This window comes from Haplochromis burtoni, unplaced genomic scaffold (genome assembly GCF_018398535.1).
Source record: "Haplochromis burtoni strain Fernald_Lab_line unplaced genomic scaffold, NCSU_Asbu1 Contig_139, whole genome shotgun sequence".
NCBI lineage: Eukaryota > Metazoa > Chordata > Actinopteri > Cichliformes > Cichlidae > Haplochromis > Haplochromis burtoni.
Window position 1 is genome coordinate 909867 of NW_024582500.1, and position 18860 is coordinate 928726.

Genomic DNA, 18860 nt, shown 5'->3' on the forward strand with positions numbered 1-18860 from the left:
TTTCAGCTCCATCAAACACTGCTGAGTTACAGAAATGTGTCCAGATTATTATAGAACATTTGGAGAATTACCATTCAGTGCATTTATTTTATTTCTGTCAGTATCATTACATTCATATAATCATTTGCTCTAAGTACATGATGTTCACTTTGTGATGCTTAAGATTAGTGGACGGACAGACAGACCAGTAACAGCATAGGCACACACACCTTCTTGGTACCACAAAATAGGAGGCTTTTGTCAAACTAAGCAGTAAGAGATAAGCGCCTCATTCTCACTGTCCTGAGCACACACTGACCGTGTGCAGTGTCCCTGCTCTAATATACAGTTGAAGAGTAAGCCTGAAGCCATTAACAGCAGCTTTGACTCATTCCAGCTTGTTTAACAGGCTTTGTGAGTCTAATGGAGAGCCACTAACTTAAGTGTGATCTCCTCCTCTGTTTGTGTCGATCATCCTCTATGTAACCATGGATACAATAAGGCATCAGTAACACGCTTCACGCTGTTGTTCCACATGGCTGGTGTGCAAACTCCGCCAGTATCTACAGCATGTAACACACACCTAAGGAGACTCCTTTACCAAAGCAGCAGAGAAAGGTTTACATCAACCTTAAAGTCAGGCTGTCGTCTCCTAAAATTTCCTGCAGCTACATGCTGCACACTGTTTCTCCTGGGACAAAAAGCATTTACGGTATGATCACAGTAATAGGATTACATAAATACAGTGAGGTACAGCACAGTTAAAACACATTCTAACTGTCAAGAATTCAAAGATAATACATTGTTATTAAAGTACAGTATGTATTATTTGAAGGTACCTGAAAATAGAATACTTTGACATTTTGAAAAATACAGCTGTTTACTTTCTTGCTAAGAATTGACTAAGAAAACATTTATGTATGCAAGCTAAATGCTAAATGAATACAAAGTTGGGAGTTAATGAGCTTTGTTTAACTTAAAACTGGAAGAAAAAGGAAACTGTGAGCTAGCTTTGTTTAGAGGACAATAAAAATGACATTAGTTTATTAGACACTCTAAAGGTCAGTAATTAGCTATGCTAAGCTAAGCTAATTCTAGCTTTTAAGTGTGTACGCTTGATAGTGCTGATAAGTCTTCACACTAGCTCAGCAAGAAAGCAAACAAGCCTATTTTTCAAAAAAAAGATTCTAATGTAATCACATTACAGACTTGTATAGGTTTAAACAATTGATTTAACAGGTTAAAGATTTAAACAAGTAGTTAGATAATAGGTAAGCTAGGAAATTACCTTTTTTTAAATCTCCACGACAATGACATTTTATGACTTCCTTTGTACACTTAATGACAAGTTTTGACAACTAAATATATATATAATGAAGACATGGTTTGAAGAGCAGTAGAGTAGAATAGTTTGGGGTTTTTCCGTAGCTGCAGCAGCAGAGACCACCCTCACTAACTTCTGATGCACACCCAGTCACTTTGTTTTATAAGCAGGGTGAAATATGACAAAAAAACCCACAGTTCATAAAAGACCTTCAAGGATTACTTCTAGTATGTTTTTCAGGGTAAAAAAATCAAAGCAAGCTGGGTGACCAAAACCCTGAGAATCCAGCACTGACTCAATGATACAGCTCCAAGAAATAATCGCAGAACTGAACCGATAACCCAAGTAAATACAACTGCCACGGCTGAGCTAACGTGTAGTAAATATAAAAAGCTATTCCATTCAATACAGCAATAAATCTGTCCACTGAGCACAAAACTGAGTTCTGATAAGTCACCCATAGATACCAAGTGTTAGTTTTTCAAAAATATATTCTCATATGCCTTCTTACATACAGTTAACTTCAAAAATATACACAGATCCATTATAAACACAATAAATGTACAATAGACTGGTTTCAAGTTTCATTTTGCTTTTGTAACATAAATCAGTTTTGTTCCTCCTAAACAAGATCTGGATTAATAAAGTGCTTCAAGTTTTTAAGTGAGTCTTTAAACCTATAAAAATGCCTATGTTGATCCAGTGTAGTCCCAGAAAGAGCAAATTATGTTTTTAAAACTATGTCACTAAGTTGGGGATTCACCTGGCGAATAGTCTTTGAAAGTGTCCTGAGGTGTATCCAAAAACTGTCCAGTTTGTCTTAACCCTCTTTCGGTTTGAGTTGCTTGACCTTGGCTGGTGACCGGCTCCTTCTCTGGCCATTGCTACCACCTGTGGATATGCTGTCAGCCGTTTTGGACACTTCAGTGGAGTCCACAGGATTTTGTGGGGACTCAGCGTCGATGTCCTCCAATGAGCCAGGCTGGGACTCCACTGAGGTTCTGGTGAACTGATGCAGAAGAGCACCATCCTCTCCTTTGCTTCCATTTGCCTTATCCTCTTCCTCTTCCTCTGGCTTGAACTCTTTAACAGCATCTTCCTCCTCATCTTTGTCTTCTCCACTCTCTTCCTTCTCCTCCGATCCCGATTTGTCAGCAGTGGTGTCGCTCGAACGTTTGCTATCTATGTCCGAGTCTTCCGCGTCTGCCTCCTCTCCCTCGGTCATGCAGGCAGCTGGAATCGCGTCCTGCCCCTGTAGGGTTAAATGAGATAACAATAAATGATTTCTGAGCAGTTTTAATTAGATGAATTGGGCATTAGAGTGCTGTAATTACATCTACAAGATGCTTACATAGTACCACCAAATTAATGTGTGAGATTAAAATGAGTTAATCAGTGCAGGGAGGTGCCAGTAAATAATATCACCAAACTGATCCTTAACCGGTTTCAGGTTCCGATGGAGGCAAAAATACACAGTTTAAAAGTATTTTTAACATGTTGAAGCTTTTTCTGTAACTGGCAAAAGCAGCATACGTCCATCAGCGGAAGCTTCATGTTGGTGCCAAACAAAACAGATTTGTTCAGGCTCTCTAATTGGATGGCGAGATTATCTTTTCCCACAGGCTTAGAATTAGTGGTGAGGATGCAATAGGTCAGATTCCTCTTTAAGGAACAGCGCAGTTTGTTGTTCAGGGACTCAGTGGTGTTTTGTATTCACTTTGTATTGGATTGATACAATAATTTGCGGTACTGCACGGCACTAAAGGGGAGTCAAAATTAAGCTGGAGAGTCAGTCTGATCATGTTTGTTGGCCTATCTGACATCTTTAATCAATGCGGTTAAACTTCCATGAGTGCAGTGCTGTTTTACTAACATGAAAGGGACTGTCCTTTAAAAGAAAAAAAGAAAACAATGCTATCCTTTGTGTTATACATAATAATTACTGAATAAACTTCAGTAAAAACATGGTTCACATTTACCTGTGGCGAGGTTCTTTCCTTTTCAGATGCCTCCCCTTCCTGTTCCTCACTCGATTCACCCTCTCCTGTGCCGTCTTCCTCGTCATCTTCACCCTCTGCTGACGCATTGTCCCTCTCTGCAACCTCCTTTGACAACATTGACTTTTCATTTTCTGTCGTTTCTGCGGCACTATCCTCCCCCTCTTCCACTCTTTTACTCTCTGTGGGTTTTTCTTTATCGTCTACTCTCTCATCACTCTCTTCATTTTCTGGGGTTTCTCCTTTGCCCACTGACGCCTCTTTTACTGTGTCTTGGTCGCTTGTCTCCTCTTCTTCGCCAGTTCCTGTGTCTCCCTCATTTCCCTCTGTTTCATCTTCTCCCATCTCTTCTTCATCCTCTCCTGTTTGCTCCTCTCCCTCCTCCTCTTGGTCACTCTCCTCCTCGTTTCTAGTACACTTACACTGACGTTCTTCATCCTCCTCTCCAGTTTCTGATGTCTCATCTTCTCTCTCTTCTTCACCACTTGTTCCTTCTTCTTCCTCCTCCTCTTTGCTTGCACCACTTTCCTCATTTTCCTCCTGTTCATCTTCTGTCTCCTCTTCTTCCCTTGCTTTACCGTCATCGTTTTCTTTTTCAGCCTCTTCATCTTCCTCTGCAATCGTCTCCTCTAAAACAACAACAGCTCTGATGTCCTCTTTGGTTTCCTCGTCTTCCTCTTCCTCCTGGACTACGTCTAAATTCCTCCCATCGTCGTCTACAGCCACCTGGCTTTCGTCTTCCACTGCCGCAGGCTGCGGCACGGTTGCAGGGGCTGGGCTTTTCTTCAGCTGAAGTATCTTAAGTAGGTCAAAGTCCTTCATCACCGGTGCTTCAGCCGCTAGCGGGTTGATTTTGAAAGGCCGTGCAGCCATTTTCTTGCGAACACAAGCTTCGCATGGACAGTATTCGTCGTCACTTCGCTGGTCGCTGAACTCCCCCGTCATCTCTCCGTCGCTGAGGGACTCGCTGGTCTTCACCGACTGTTTCTTCATAATCTAAAAAGACAAACAAACAAACAAAAATTAAATCCAACAATTTATGTTATTCAAGCAGTATCCTCTGCTATGAAGACAGTTTGTGGTAGATTTACCTTCAACATCTGACGTCTCTTCTCTGTTGTAGTGGACTCTCTGGAGAGATGTGTTCCTTGTGGCGGCCGAGGTGACCTACCACCTCTCCCCGCTCGACCCTGAATCTTCCTCATTTCACGTTCAATACTGCCCTGGATGCGTCGGCTCACCTCATCCCTCAGCTCGCATATCATGGTGTCCAGGATGTGACTGTCATCTAGATCCCATCGAACTTTGAACTCTGCCATTGCATTAATGTAGTGGACCATAAACTGTTTTTCAAGCTTCTTCAGAAGGTGAAGTACCCACACTGGGTCAGGGTCTTGGGATGGTCTTTTGGCCAAAGATGCTCGAAGAACAGTTGGGGGTGTGCCTGTACTAGAGTCTTCCAATGTCTCGTGCTCATTATCGGTGGGAGATTTGGAACTGTCTTTGGCAGAGGTCTTGTCTGATGACTCTGAGGGTTTGGAGCTTTCGCTTTTTTGAGGAGCTTCTTCACTTTGCGCTGGTTCCTCTGCTGTGTCTGCCTTAGCTTGGTCTGTGAATGTTTCCTTGTGTTCTGTCTCAATATCTGTATCTCCTGCCATTTCATTTCCCTCTTCCTCCTCTTCTACAATGTTCTCTGCTACCTCGTGTGCTTGTAGAGATTCTCTCTCTTTTGGAGGTGTCTCATCTCCTCCTTGATTGCCATTTTCCTTCCCTGAACCTGCAGAGCCACTGCTCATATCCACCCCAGATGAGGACCTTGGTGGTGTCACCTGCTCTGGGCTACTGTTCTTGTTCTCCTTTGTCTCCTTGGCTTGGATGTTCCCAGGCTCAGTGAGCCAGAGGGAATGAAGGATAGCCATTATGTCTTCATACTGCTGGCTGCGACCCTTCTGTACATCACAGCCAGGGCCCAATGAAGGCTGAATGAGCTGGAGCTGGGCCAAACAGTCCAAAAGACCCCTGGCTGATGTGCTTAGTCGGCGTCCATAAACCGGAGACACCTAAGATCAAAAAGAAAACATTCAGAGAATGTAGAATATGTTCAATGCAGGAATTATAGTCAAATTCAAATAATTACAACTGGTTAAAAAGGAATTTCAAAATCCTGAAATTAACTGAGCAGAATTTTAGGATTTCTAGATTTAAGATCTAAGATCTGCAGGGACACAGGTTGCCAGTTTAGGACTGAAGGTAGTTTATGTTAACATCCACCTCTTTTCATGTCATTTTCACATATTTGGCATATCTAACCCAAAACGTATAACTTCTAAATTTGAAAATTTGCATGTTAATTATGTAGGGTCAAATGGATCATGAACATGGTACATTTCCTAGCAAGTCAAGTACTTTTGGTTGCTCACTTGCTCACAAGTGATTGCCACAAACTTGGCAGTTTTATTCCAGATGCCTCTGGTGATGCAACTTTTTATCTATAGCTCTGTATAGCAGAATAATTTTCTGTCACAAAAAAGTAACTGGCTTACCTCAGGCATACTCCTACATCGACCCAGAGAAGAACTTAGAAGAACTTTCATCACAGCTGCAGAAGACTGCCAGCTTCTAGGCAGAGCCTCACTTTGTAATAGTAGAGCATTAGGGTGACCAGAAGTCCCCTCTGCATCTCCTGAAGTTGGATCTGAGCCCTTCTCCTCCTGTGCTATCTCACATTTAGCTTCATCTTCTTTCTCTTCATCCTCTTCAGGGTCACCTTTTTTCTCCAATTCTAACTTCTCACCTTCAGGACTCTCCTGTGCTAACTCTCCTCCAGGCATCTCTTCCATTTCCTTTGGCGTCAGCTCTTCCTCATTAAACTCATCGCCAAGTGCTAGCATGCTGCTGTTAGCAGGAATACTTCGCAGCCAGTCACTAACAACCTCACTGGGGGACGTGTTGGGCAAACAGGCAGGTGTCAGTTCCTCTCTTTTATCCATCTGATTGCTGCGTCTTTGACACATTCCACTTTTCTTGCTCTTGGACTTGTCACTGGACTTACTGGCTTTAGATTGTCGGCTGCATGGGCGTGCTGCAGCCATTGTTTCCTTTAGCAAGTCAGCAGCAGACAGAGATTGAGACAAAGTGCTTTCACTGCATGTCTCTACTTTGCTGTGTAAGGGACAGGGGCTTGAGGACTTGATAGGGGTTCCTTTCTTCAGAGAGCTGGCCATTTTGACACTACCACAATCGCTCCCTGTGCTAAATCTGGACTTACATTCGACCTGATCTTTTTCTTTACTCTGATCTGAAGCTAAATCTGCCGACTCAGCCCTGAGGCAACAGGGACTTTGGGAGGAGATTACTTTACTGTATGCAGTGTCTTCTTCCTGTTTGGCCTCACTAGCTGCTCTAGGGTTTTTTTGATTTTCCATGCCATTATTTTCTGAGTTTCCAGGAACTGTTTTTGCTGTTGTGTTTGCAGAGGATTTTATCTGGACTTTCGCACCTGCTAATGACATTGCAGATGAGTTCCTGCTGTTGCTACCATTTGTCACTGGAGCAGACTTCACATTTTCTGTTTCACTGCCATTTCCAAGTTTGGTCGAGCTAGCATTAGCATCTTTTTCTTTAGACTTACAGTTGCAAGAAGACTTGTTAGACCTGCTGCTTCTGACTGAAATTGTACTTGCTGCTTTTTCTGTCTTTTGCAATCCATTTTCTTCACCTGATGGAGTTTCAATAGTTGGGATATCCACTGCTGAACCCCTCTTCCTGCCAGTACTGTTGGATTTTTGAGAAACGGTGGACCCCGTTATCTCCACATCCTCCTTCATGGTGGAAACCTCTGGGCTTTTTGGGAGACTGGGAGTTGAGGTCTTTGCCTGGCCCTCGTCATTGCTCTCAGCACTTCTGTGAACACAGACGCTACACTTCCCACTGTCTGAGGCAGATGTTTCTTCAGGTAACCCAAGAGAGACCGATTCTGTTGAGTTCTGACTCAAAGGATGGTCTGTGCCTCCTGATGACACGGCGCTGCCTGCTCGCTCAGAAACATTCTCACTTTTCACCTTGAGCTTCACCTCTTTATCTTTGTTCTCCTTTTCCGTCTTTGCCTCATCAAATTCTGAAGTGGCTCCACAGCAGCATCTGGATTTGCCAGATTTAGCAGAGCCCGCGGAGTGAACTGACAAGACACTGGGCCCTCTTGTGTCTCCAGCATCAGAGCCATTCAACAACTGCTGCACAGGAGACTTACAACTTTTGGTGGATGCGGCTGAAGCATCGGGAGAGCGCATCCGCGGCGAACGTGTTCGCTTAGGTGAGAGAGTTTGGACATTAGATTTAATTTTTGGTGCACTCTCATTTGTTACCTTTTTGTCTCCATCCGCTGTTTCAATAATAGAAATATCAGTTTTTCCATTACAATTTGACTTTTGAGACACTGTAGATGAAACATTTGATCTTCCTGATGCAGCAGTTGGTGCTCTCTCATTCGTCACATTTTCCTCGTCATCAACTGTAGGCGTTTTAATGGTGACAACATTTGCACTTGAATTTGATTTATGAGAAATGTTGGACCTTACTGAAGATTTTGACTTGGCAGACATGACACTTTCCACCCTCTCCTGATTTTCTTTAGCTTCACTTGGAACTGGAGATGCAGTTGTGTGATTTGACTTCTGGGACTTGGAGGACTTGGCACTAGGGGCTCTGTCCACCATGTCATCTCCCTCTATCTTTGTACTGTGAGACTTTGCAGAGGAAGCTGACTTATGGGATAAAATACTAGCAGTTCGCTTCTCAGCTTTTTCTGTTTTGTGTACTATTTCGGAGTCTGATTCTGTGTTTTGATTACTGTCAGATTCATGAGATTTGGAGGACTCTGCACTGGGTGTCCTCTCATTATTTACCAGTTTAAGATTGTTCCTTTTTTCTTCAGCTTCATCTGCTGTCTTTGAGCTTGAACATGTCACCATTTCATTGCCATCACATTTAGACCTGAACGACTTTGTAGACTTAGCAGACTTGTTCGATTTAACTGACGTGCCAGACATTTGACTTGGTGCCCTTTCTTCTCCCTCTCCCCCAGGCTCTGAGGCTTTAGTGGACTTATGGGATTTAATAGACTTTGCAGACAGGTTGGACTTTGATGACATTGCACTTGTTGGTCTTTCCTCTACCTCTGTTTCTGTTCCTTTTCCAGTTACCTTTATGGTAGCTTCAACTCCTGTCGCTTTTACACAGTTACTGCAAGTCGACCTCTGAGATATGCTGGACTTTACAGAAATATTTGAGTTTTTTGATCTAGCACTATCAGGTCTTTCAGCCTTTTCAGCCTTTGCAAACACATTTGACTTCACAGAGAGGCTACTGGGAGCTCTGTTGTTTGGGTCATGCTCTTCTACAGCTGGATTGTCACTTTGGGATGTGCCTTTAGCTCCTGACTGACAGGTGGAGTTACGAGACTTGACTGATGCATCAGTCTGAGCTGAAACACAAGATTTGGCTGACAAGGAGCTGACTGCTCTTTCTACAGTGTTCTCGCTGACTGCTGTCTCCCTTGAACTGATATCAGGAGCTTCACTTGTGTGTTCAGACTTGCTGGACTTTGCAGACTGATTTGACACTACGCTGAAGCTTCTCTTGTCCTCTTTTTTTGCACGAATATCAGTGCTGCCCTTACAGCCAGAGTTGTGTGATCTATTGGACCTGTGGCTTGTAGCTGAAGTAGCACTGGGAGCCCTTTCTTTCTCTTTTTGTGTTGCCTGAGGACTGGATGTTCTAGACATGGCACTGGATACTTTGCCCTCCAAGATATTTGGTGTGGCAGAGAGGCGTCCATTATTGGTGAGGTTGGTTTTGTTGGATTGGGTAGAAACATCTGAGGCAGCATCATCACTGTTAGGAAGGGGAGAGGCTTGGTTGGAACGATTGGTTCTCTGTAATTCCCTGCCACCGGAAACAGAATCGACCTTGCGTTTGCAGCCCCCGCAATTCGGACACACGCTGGAAGTCGCTGACTTTTGAGAGCTTGCTGAGAGTCCTGTGTGATTTGACAAGTCACTTACAGCTCTCTTTATCCCTTCATCATCATCACAGGCCCCTCCTTCCTCTGATTCTGACATCCTGGTTACGCTTATTTTAGATGTGTTGCAAGGGACTTGATCTACCTCATCTGGGCCAGCTGAGCAAGCGGCAGCTCCTCCACAGAGACAGGAAGAGGCTGCAGACACTGCCCTGCTTCCTAGCTCTTCCTGCTCCTTGTGTTTGGTAGAGTGGAAAGAATTGGCTGAGATGTCATTTATTGGCTTTTCGTGCAGTTGAGTTTCAGGGGTTGGGGACGGTTCATTGCTATGGTAACACCGTGAGATGCTTGGTGGCAGATCATCGTCCTCATCATCTTCATCCTCTTTCAACGACTGAAGGACATGTGAGGAGCTGCTGACTGCTGATGGCGGGCGATCTTCTTCGTCTTCAGCTGACTTTCTTCTGAGTGGTTGAAGGTTACTGTCCGCGACAACCACTTCACTTCGACTGCAACACCGGCTCACCTTGTGTACCTCAATATGGGTGTCCCCATCCTGCTCTACCTCTAATCTGTGCTCAACCTGCTCGGTTACACACATTTCCTCCTGGACCAGTTTGCTCTGCTCTGAACCTGAGCCACCGCCGCAGCTGGAGAGCCGTGCTCTGCAGCGCACCACCCTTCTTGAATTGCACGATGAGGAAGAGCTAGAAGAGTGCGTATGTCTCATCATACTGTGGGTGTGGCTGGGTGCATGTGGGGGTGGAACAGGAGCTGATTTATGGCTGTGTGCAGGGTTTTCCCATAAGTCGTAATGCTGTTCATGCCTCTGATGGCAACACGGGCAGCGGTTCCCTTCCAACTCGCACTGCAGCGGCTGGCTGGAATAGTCCACACCGTACTGATCAAAGGATGTTGAATCAGGGTCAGAACAACTTTCTGACTGGCCCTGCTGGAGATAATGAGGCTGAGCCTGACTTAGAGGGCAACATTCATTGCTCAGAGATGGAGATTTTTTAATTTGAGTGGACCACTGGAGGGTCTCGTCATTCTGGAGGTGAAAACGCACCCTCATCTCCACCGAGAGGCTGCCATCTTTATTTACCAGAACACGCTTTTCAATGTCATCATTCATAATGGCTGGCTTTCCCTGGGGGCATGCAGTGACACCATTGCCATATGACTTTTCAGAGGAAAAAGAGAAACGTGCCGAGCGGTTTGAGGAATCAGAACGAGGGTGAATGATGCTCTTTTTGGTTTCCAGACCAAAGTTAACTGAAGGAAAAGAGAAAAGTACAATATTTAACAAAATGTATTCCCTCTTTTTCTTGTACCTTTTAAAACTTGTCTGTTGTTAACTTGCCCAGTTGTCTAAAAAACTCACCATTTTTCTTGCTTTCATGTCCTTCGCTGTACTCACTGGCTCTGGATTGAGCTCCATGAGGTGGGGACCTTATTCCTTGAGTAGCAGGGGATCGTGCCCCATTTCCAGGAGTCCGGGGACCCAGACCAGGGAGTTTCTCTTCTGAAGTTTTCCTAATAAAGTTTATCAGCAAGGGGCTGAAGGCTTCCCGGCCAACACATACCAGAACACCTGGACAAGTCATCAGGCTTTGAACGCTGTCAATCTGGAAACAATTCACTAGAGTCAACAGTTTTCACTAAAATGAGCAACCTTTGCAAAGTTTTACTATGCAAATTCAAATAAATATAACTTTTTACCCTGCGTCCCTCTACAGTGTAGATCTTGCGGACATGAAACTGCATCACTTCGGACACCTCATCTAAAAAAGCTCTCAGGCTCCTGGCTGTCCTTCTGCTCAGGACCACGCTCCTCCTCATCCCCGGTTCGCTGTTCTTCACGAGCAAGATCCGTCGCTGTCTGTAAGGCATATGCAAATGGCCAGGTGGTGTTGCGGATGACGTTTCAGGCCTCTGGGGCCTCCGGTTGTGATGGTACCAGATGCCTGAGTGTTTGTTGACCAGCTCCATGTTTACTGGCTTCGCCTGGCGTCGGTCAGAGCAGAGGTAGCAGCCACCATCCTGGAGCTGCTCCAGGTGTTTGATGGTGTGAGTGCCACGAGGGGTGGTCACAGTCCGCACACCAAATGGCAGCGGCACCTGTGGACAAATTGTACATAAATATCAAATGTGACTGTTAATCTGTCTCTATCTCGTATCCATGTATTGCTCTCCCTACATTGTATAAAGCACTGCTGATCAGGACAAGCGCCGTTTTAGCCACTTAACATCCACCCTAGATGACCCATCTAGGGTTTGTTAAATATCCACCCTATTTTGTAGGATTTTCAGTTGTTTCGAACATGTAATGACAAAATAATTGGGATTTAATTTGAAATCAACAGTTCCTGAAAAATTGCTTATTTATCATGTGGCTAAAGCAAAACCCAACCATAACCTTTGATTAGCGTGGATGTTAAGAGGTGAAAAGACCTGCATCAGTAAAGTCAAAGCCACATACAGCATGCCGCACCTTATATCTTAGTGGGCCAGATGAGTGAAACTATTTGATAAATGTATAAAATGAAAGAAAATGTTGTGGTAGTTCATTGCTCAGACTGTCCTGTAATTATAAAGCATAACATTTTTGTTAATTGACAGAAAATGTCTGTTCTTGTGTTTTTGTTTTGTTTTTTACACTGTGATATTACTTTTGTGTCGTATGGATGGCCATGAGAGAGGTCTTTATCAGTAGGAAATGCTTAAATACAGTTAAAAGTCTAAAATTTATACATTTATATCCTACTTCACATTTTGCAAAGCTGTCCAAGGGTCATATTGGAGTCTTTTACTCTTCAGTTTTAGTCCCCAGGCCTAATGTTTGACACCCCTGCCCTGACCCATATGCATGCATCTAAGCATTCAGCTTCAAAAGAAGTCTCTACTACAGTTCATCTAACCTTTTGAGAAAGGTCGTCCAGCAGGGCGTCAAAGCATTTGAAGCTGCGCTTGTGGATGGCCATCCTGACGCCCCCAAACTGGCTGTCACCACTTTTGTAGAATGTGATCCGTTTGGCTGGGGTGGTTGAGCTCACGTGAGCGGGGCGCGAGTTGGAAGGGGGCGGGGCAGGGATGGGGAAGACATGTTTAAATGGGGGCCGGGGGTTCCACAGCCCTGTCTGGACCGAATGCATGCTGTGGTCTCACATACACCTGGGAAACACACAAAGATAAGAACATGTTTATTTTTTTCTGCAGGTTTCTGTTTATTTTTCTGATCCCGTGCGTGCTAATCACACTCACAAGAAGAACAAGTCTTAATCAGGATGATTAATGAAGGATTTAGGACAGGACATCCGCTGAAAGGACTAGCTGACATTGGTGGGAAAAACCTTCTGTATCGTTTACAACTAAATTCTAATAATAAGCTGTCACTTTTCCAGCTGCTGAGGTGAATGTCTTGTTTCTGTAATGATTTTCTAGAAAAAGACATTTACCTGGATTCCCTCAAAATATTCTGTGCAGTCCCCCCCTTGATCATTGATGATCATTGATCAGTTTCAATTTGTTTTTTGAATAAGAACTGCAAATCCTACAAAAGTTCAACAAAAACAAGCCACATACTTTACTGTGAATTAACAAGATAAACTGTAGACAAATGCTATATTTACATGGATGTTAAAGGCGGAGCTTCGCACAGGGAGCTATTTTTATTAGTGTGGCCTAGGACACGTATAGAAATCCTGTTTGGAACAGACGTAAAAAGTTTCTGCCCTGCTTCTGGAAAGGCAGCATCAATCAGCTTACATAACATATGCTGAGTATTTCAAACATTTAGCTTTTTTCTCTAGTTTTACAACACATGGATGAACATAGATGAACACTGCAAATAACTACTTGTTAGTTTTGAGTTTTGATGGGTTTCAGGTCTGTATCGACACACATATTAGCTTATATAATAGTTATAAAAACCACAAGCTAATTTCACGTGTATGTTGAGAGATCTGCTGTGGTGACCCTTAAATCCTTCAGCATCAAGACAAATATCACTTTTTCTACTCAGTGCATGTGGTCACAATGTGCCTCTTGATTGTTTCCTGTTATGTCTTCTGATGGGCTTAGCAGGCTTTTAAGTCTCACGAGGCCAAATCAGTGTTGACACTGCTTCTTAATGCCTCTTTAGCTCAGTCTTTCCTAATAACATTACATCAAACATATCATTTAAAATTCTATGAAGGGCACAGTTAACCCAACATTTAGGGACATGTTAAACAGGTTTTCAGTGTAGAACAGCATAAATAAAACTGACTGTAACGTTTATTTTACACTTGAAACTAACTCAGTCGATCTCATAATAACTTATTCTGGCTTTCTTCTGAAATGGACAACAAAGTTGCTTTTGATGTGCAACATGAAAAGCAACCACTGAAGCTGTGGGAAGGTGATTATGCTGTGGGACTAAAGGAAGGTCTTAGGCTTACAGCTATGCTGACGTCCATGTGCACTAAGCAAGTTTTTCCAGCAAAGAGGCAAGTTAATCCAAGCAAATGTTAGCTTAGAGCTTTCAGACACATAAACACATTCAGTTAGTGTTTCATTATCACCCTCTGCTTCTTTCTCACTGCCATTCAAGATTTAATGGAATCAATATATCAGATTTTAGAAGTGGAATAAAGGAATATTTTCACTTTCTGTTAATCTCATCTAGTTTCTTCAGTGCTATTTTTAGACTTAATGATTTACAAATTCTTCTTAAAAACTATTTTTTTAGAAGCACACCAACAGTCCCAGTTTATATATGACAAACAAAGCTTAAAGTTCTCACATTTAAGCAGAATAAATGACTCATCTGTTAAATGAAAAGCTGTGGACGGACTGCTCGATGGACTGATCATTTCATATCTAACACACAGATTTTTCTTTCCAATACAAAACTCTGACTCACATATATTAGCCTTTAACACATTACACTGAAGCAAACCATTAACAGATAACAGCATTGTAGGTTTAAGCCTTTTCAACATGAAGCTCTATTATTTTCCCATGAAAGCATTATTATAGCAGATTTAATGTTTTTGCTCGTTTAGAATCTTTTTCAAATGATTTGAAGATGCTTACCGTTGTCGTAAAAGAACAGGAGAATGACTGCTGCCACTAATTAACAACCACTTTTTCCATGCCACATGTATTAGTTGCACTACTCACATATTCAGGAAGCATGGTCCAAAGAGGTATGGAAAAGCTGAAGAGAAATTTGTGGATATCTAGTCAGACCAGGAGACTGGTTTGCAGTAATTGTGCAAGTGTGTATGGTGGCGATCCCCGAGTGTACATATAAAGCAGAGTCCCTGATTCCACTCTCCAGCTCTCAGGGTAAAATGGCAGATGGACAAGAGGAGGGAGGAAGGGAGTGGGGGTGGAGAGAGGAGAACTGAGGAGATAGGAGAAGACAGGAGGGGTGAGGCTAAGGATAGAATGAAAAGCCTGCTTAAGAACCTCTGTGTGTGTGTGGGAGAAGGAGGGGTTGCTATGGTGAGGCCAAGACGTTAATAAGGCAAGTGATGCTCTTATGCATGCCGCACCTGAGCAGCAGAAGACACATATGCTAATTTGTAGTTGTGAGGTTGAATTATTGAGATTGAATAGAAATATTAATAGGCAAGTGGCAAATATATCAAAGATGTTTAGATTGTTAGTGAAATTATAATTTGAATCATGTCAACATGAAAGTTACAGGACGCCGAAGGACAAAGTTAGGTAGATAAAGTCTTAAAAAAAGTCTGACTTAGATAAAGTCAGATAAAGGCAGTCGGTTTTCACATTCTGGTTGCAGAGTTGGTGCAGAGGCCACAGGTTTTAGCACATATAACGCCCTCTATCTGTGTCTTCCTCACACACAGGGATCTAGTTGGAGGATTGTAATTACACACAACCTGTCTAACAGCAGGGTTCCTCCTGTCTAGAAACCCCTGAAACCACCAACTGCTGCCCTGGCAAAAAAAACCCCATCTAATACTACAGACAGAGTAGCAGTAAATCTGTAATGAACCAATCACGACCAGCTGATTGTCTCAGTCTGGCAAAGCACCATCTCACAAAGCCAGAAGGGGAAAGAGCAGCAGCAAGCCCTAGCACAAAACCAGCACCAGAGACAACAGTTGTGGCATTGATCAGGCTGGACACAGCATGAAAGGAGGAGCTGAAGGGCAAGGTGGGTTGCACAGCAGCTTGCAGAAAGAAAAAAAAAGTATTTGTCTAGTAGGTATTCTAAATGATAAATATGAATGTTGTGTATTGCTTTCCCAGTGTGGGTAAGCGGATGGCATATTATTTATATCCACAGTTCTTATTCCATTATCTTTTCTTTTAGTGGGATTAACGGTCTATATCTGTACCTAAAGAACACGTCCAAACTTAACAAGCTCTTTAGCTGCTATTGGCTCCGATAATTTCAACAGCCTGTTGCCAGCTTTTTCATATTTTAAGTTTTTTATTATCTGGAAAAGAACTGCCCACTGTGGTCGGGAGATGGTACTAACACAAAACAGTGAGTGAAAAGAGGCTCACACAAACATGCATATAAAGCGTGTTAGAGACAGAGTGTTAATTATTTGCGGATTCATAAGTGACGCTGGCCACATTACACATGGTCATTTTAGCTCCCGTTAGCATAGGAATAAGATTGGAGCACATTCAAATATCGCACTGGTGGAAAAGACTTTCACCAAAGACACTTGATGTTCCAGGTTATGGTTGCCTAGGTAATCCTCTAATGTATTTACTATTAAATCACCAAGCTTAATCACCCCCATAGAACCTTATAGCATTGGCATATGTATACACATATTGTTTTCTTCTTGTCATAGGTGGGTATTTGGGTGTTAAAATACTATATGTATACTTATGATGCCAGCATATAGCAGGACAAGGATTATAGTTATTTCTTAAAGTATTGTTATAAATACTATTAGCATTTATTTTATCCCATCCTTTAGTTGATCAGTGAGGCAACATGGTTAAGCGTCCTCACACAGTGGGTCTTTGCACCAACACGTTCTCATCCCAAAGTGTAACATACCGACGCTATGTGACAAATCCTCAGTATGTTACGCTTTCAGTCACCACAGCCGTCTGTACGTTACGCGTTCGGAAACATGAGAACCTTTTGGAATGAATCAACACATGTACATTTATTTTACTTTCTCATCATTAATCGCTTTGGAAAACACTATCTAATATGATTAAGACTGTGTTTATCATTAGGATTAAGGTTAGGGTTAGGGCTGGAATACACGGCTGGAATGTGTGTTACTGCCGGGAGTCTATTGGATTGCATCCACAATCCGGCGCATATCACAGGGACGCGGAAAGTTACCTTTCGTGTTCCTATGGGACGCCTTGGGACGTGACAAATCGGCGGTATGTTGCACATTGGGAATGAGAATGGCCCCCTTTGCACACTGTTCCTACTAAACTCCTGTTCCGATGATTGTTTTTCTGTTAGTGTTGCTGTTGTAAGTCTGCGATTTCCTTGGTCTGGATATGTCCTATTTAGCTGCTGACCTGATTTGTTTATAATAATAATTTTAAGAAAATATACATGTGGTCAAGCTAACGTCATCAACAACAACCTCAATCTCTTATTCTTTTCAAAACACTCTTCCCCAGCTGACAGTGTGGAGCGTAAGATGTGTATACATGAGCCAACAGGTGCCATGTAAACCCCACGATACCCTTTGAATGGCAGCCACATCACGTTTATACACAAGCAGAAAAGAAATGAAGCAAGAGACAACCCCCCAAAACAAACAAACAAACAAACAAACAAACAAACAAACAAACAAACAAACGGGAAATACAAATGGAATGAATACATGTAAAAATAAATTAAATGGAAAAGTAAATAAATTAAGGAAATAAAAAAAAAAAACATCTGAAAACATCAATTTAAATTTCTGTATACATTTTTTAAAATATATATTTTATGTTAAGTGCCATTAACAGTAAACTGTTTAAAATTAATCATCATTTATATAGTTTGGCTGTTCTGGGCCTCCATAGTTTTGAAAAATTCACCAGTATTGCTGCTTTTTGCTGAGGCTTAGCTGCAGATCTTGTAAATACATTGCAAGCAGAAAAAGCTTTTATTTTATTTTTTTCTATTTTATTTCATTTTTTAAGGTGACAAATTAAATTATTACTCAACAGGTTGGTTTGTTACAGATGTTTAATCAGAGCAGTGTTTGGTACCGCTGTTCAGGGGCATGCTGTGTTGTGGAGTTAAAAATAATCTCTAGTAAGAGCAGAAGAAGAAAAACAGAATCAAACACGTCTTTTTACACTTTTAAAAACACCAGGGACATTTATTATTTCCATCTACAGGCTCAAAATGTCCTTGAAATATGTCTTGGTTTTATCGAAGTGTCTTATTGCATAAGTAAAACTTATGTAACTCCTCATTTCATCAATCTGTATCTGCTTCACAGCCTTAATGAGAGACAGAGGAGAGGTAGGTGGCCCTCAGGGGGATTCTGGGTAGACAGGAAGTCAAGGATGAGTAGTTCCGGTGCTGACAGGAACCTGAGGCATCACAGTGAGGCGTCAGGATGCTGCTCTCTGAGAAAGTTTTGGTACTAATGTGTATTCCTAGAGGATAAATCAAGCAGTTCCTCACCTGTGCGCTTTGCCTGATGATGTTACACATGGGTATAGGCTTCAGTCCTGCAGGAGTACTTTCCTTTGTGATATGAACACAGTGAATCACTGAATTTGAACATGTTCACCTTAAAACTGACTGAAAAAGGAGAGAAGTTCTGCTCTTGCTCTTGTGTGATCACTTCAGCCAGCAGAAAAAATGAAAATGAAAACAGAGCAGAGATTATTCCGCATGCGGTGGCCTATTTTTGGAAGTGCGCTCACTCCTTTGCTCAATCCCTTTTGTCTCTTATCCTATAAGCAGGTGTGTGATGACCTTATTCCCACAACTGGACCACATACACAAACACAAGCCTTCTGGATATATGAGCACTTGCTCATTGGGGTTTGTATTCTCACTAAAATAAATTAAATTAAATTGAAAACACCCAAACACAGAACCTTACCACAGATGTTCAGCTTTGTCTAAGTTCAGAGAAGCAGGTGTTTGTAAAGCAACAGGTGAGAAAGAGAGGTTCATCTTACCTGTGAGGAAACATGCTGGAAGGAACCAGTGAGGATCAGTGTCCGAGTGTAGATCCCGATAAAGAAGCAGTTTGATAACAGAGTGATAATAAAGTCAGGTGTGGTCAGCGGCAGACAGCGCCGCGAGCTCGCTATCTGAGATTTGAGAAGTGAGCACAGGTTGCTGGCGCGCGCGTTCACGCACGCTGCAAGTCCGCGGCATGAAAACCCGGAAGTACAGCGATTAAGACTTTCAAAGTAATGACTTGAAAGCCTTTCAGTAAAAACGGCAGGATTGAACGTAAACACACAAACTGCACAGCTCGGAAAATCAAGTCCAATCAGTTTATTTATTGTGAAAGCAATAAAGTAACAAGACTCATTTAGATTGGCTTTTAACTAAATTTGTGTTGAATATTTG

The 18860-nt window shown here is 42.5% G+C and overlaps 1 protein-coding gene across 2 annotated transcripts; it reads right to left on the reverse strand.

The window, feature by feature from the left end:
• Window positions 1–67: 67 nt before the first annotated feature.
• Window positions 68–18645, reverse strand: rp1l1a (rp1 like 1a). Of its 2 annotated transcripts, none has more exons than XM_005933936.2 (8): window positions 18461–18645; window positions 12241–12493; window positions 11042–11440; window positions 10704–10947; window positions 5844–10594; window positions 4392–5360; window positions 3283–4296; window positions 68–2555 (listed from the first exon to the last, which is right to left on the reverse strand). In XM_005933936.2, exons 2-8 carry the CDS (start codon window positions 12472–12474, stop codon window positions 2124–2126), a joined length of 8043 nt encoding a protein of 2680 aa, XP_005933998.1. In that variant the 5' UTR covers window positions 12475–12493; window positions 18461–18645; the 3' UTR covers window positions 68–2123. The 2 variants fall into 2 exon arrangements, with proteins under 2 accessions (XP_005933998.1, XP_005933997.1); XM_005933935.3 differs by lacking the exon at window positions 18461–18645 and adding an exon at window positions 14486–17096.
• Between the last annotated feature and the right edge of the window lie 215 nt (window positions 18646–18860).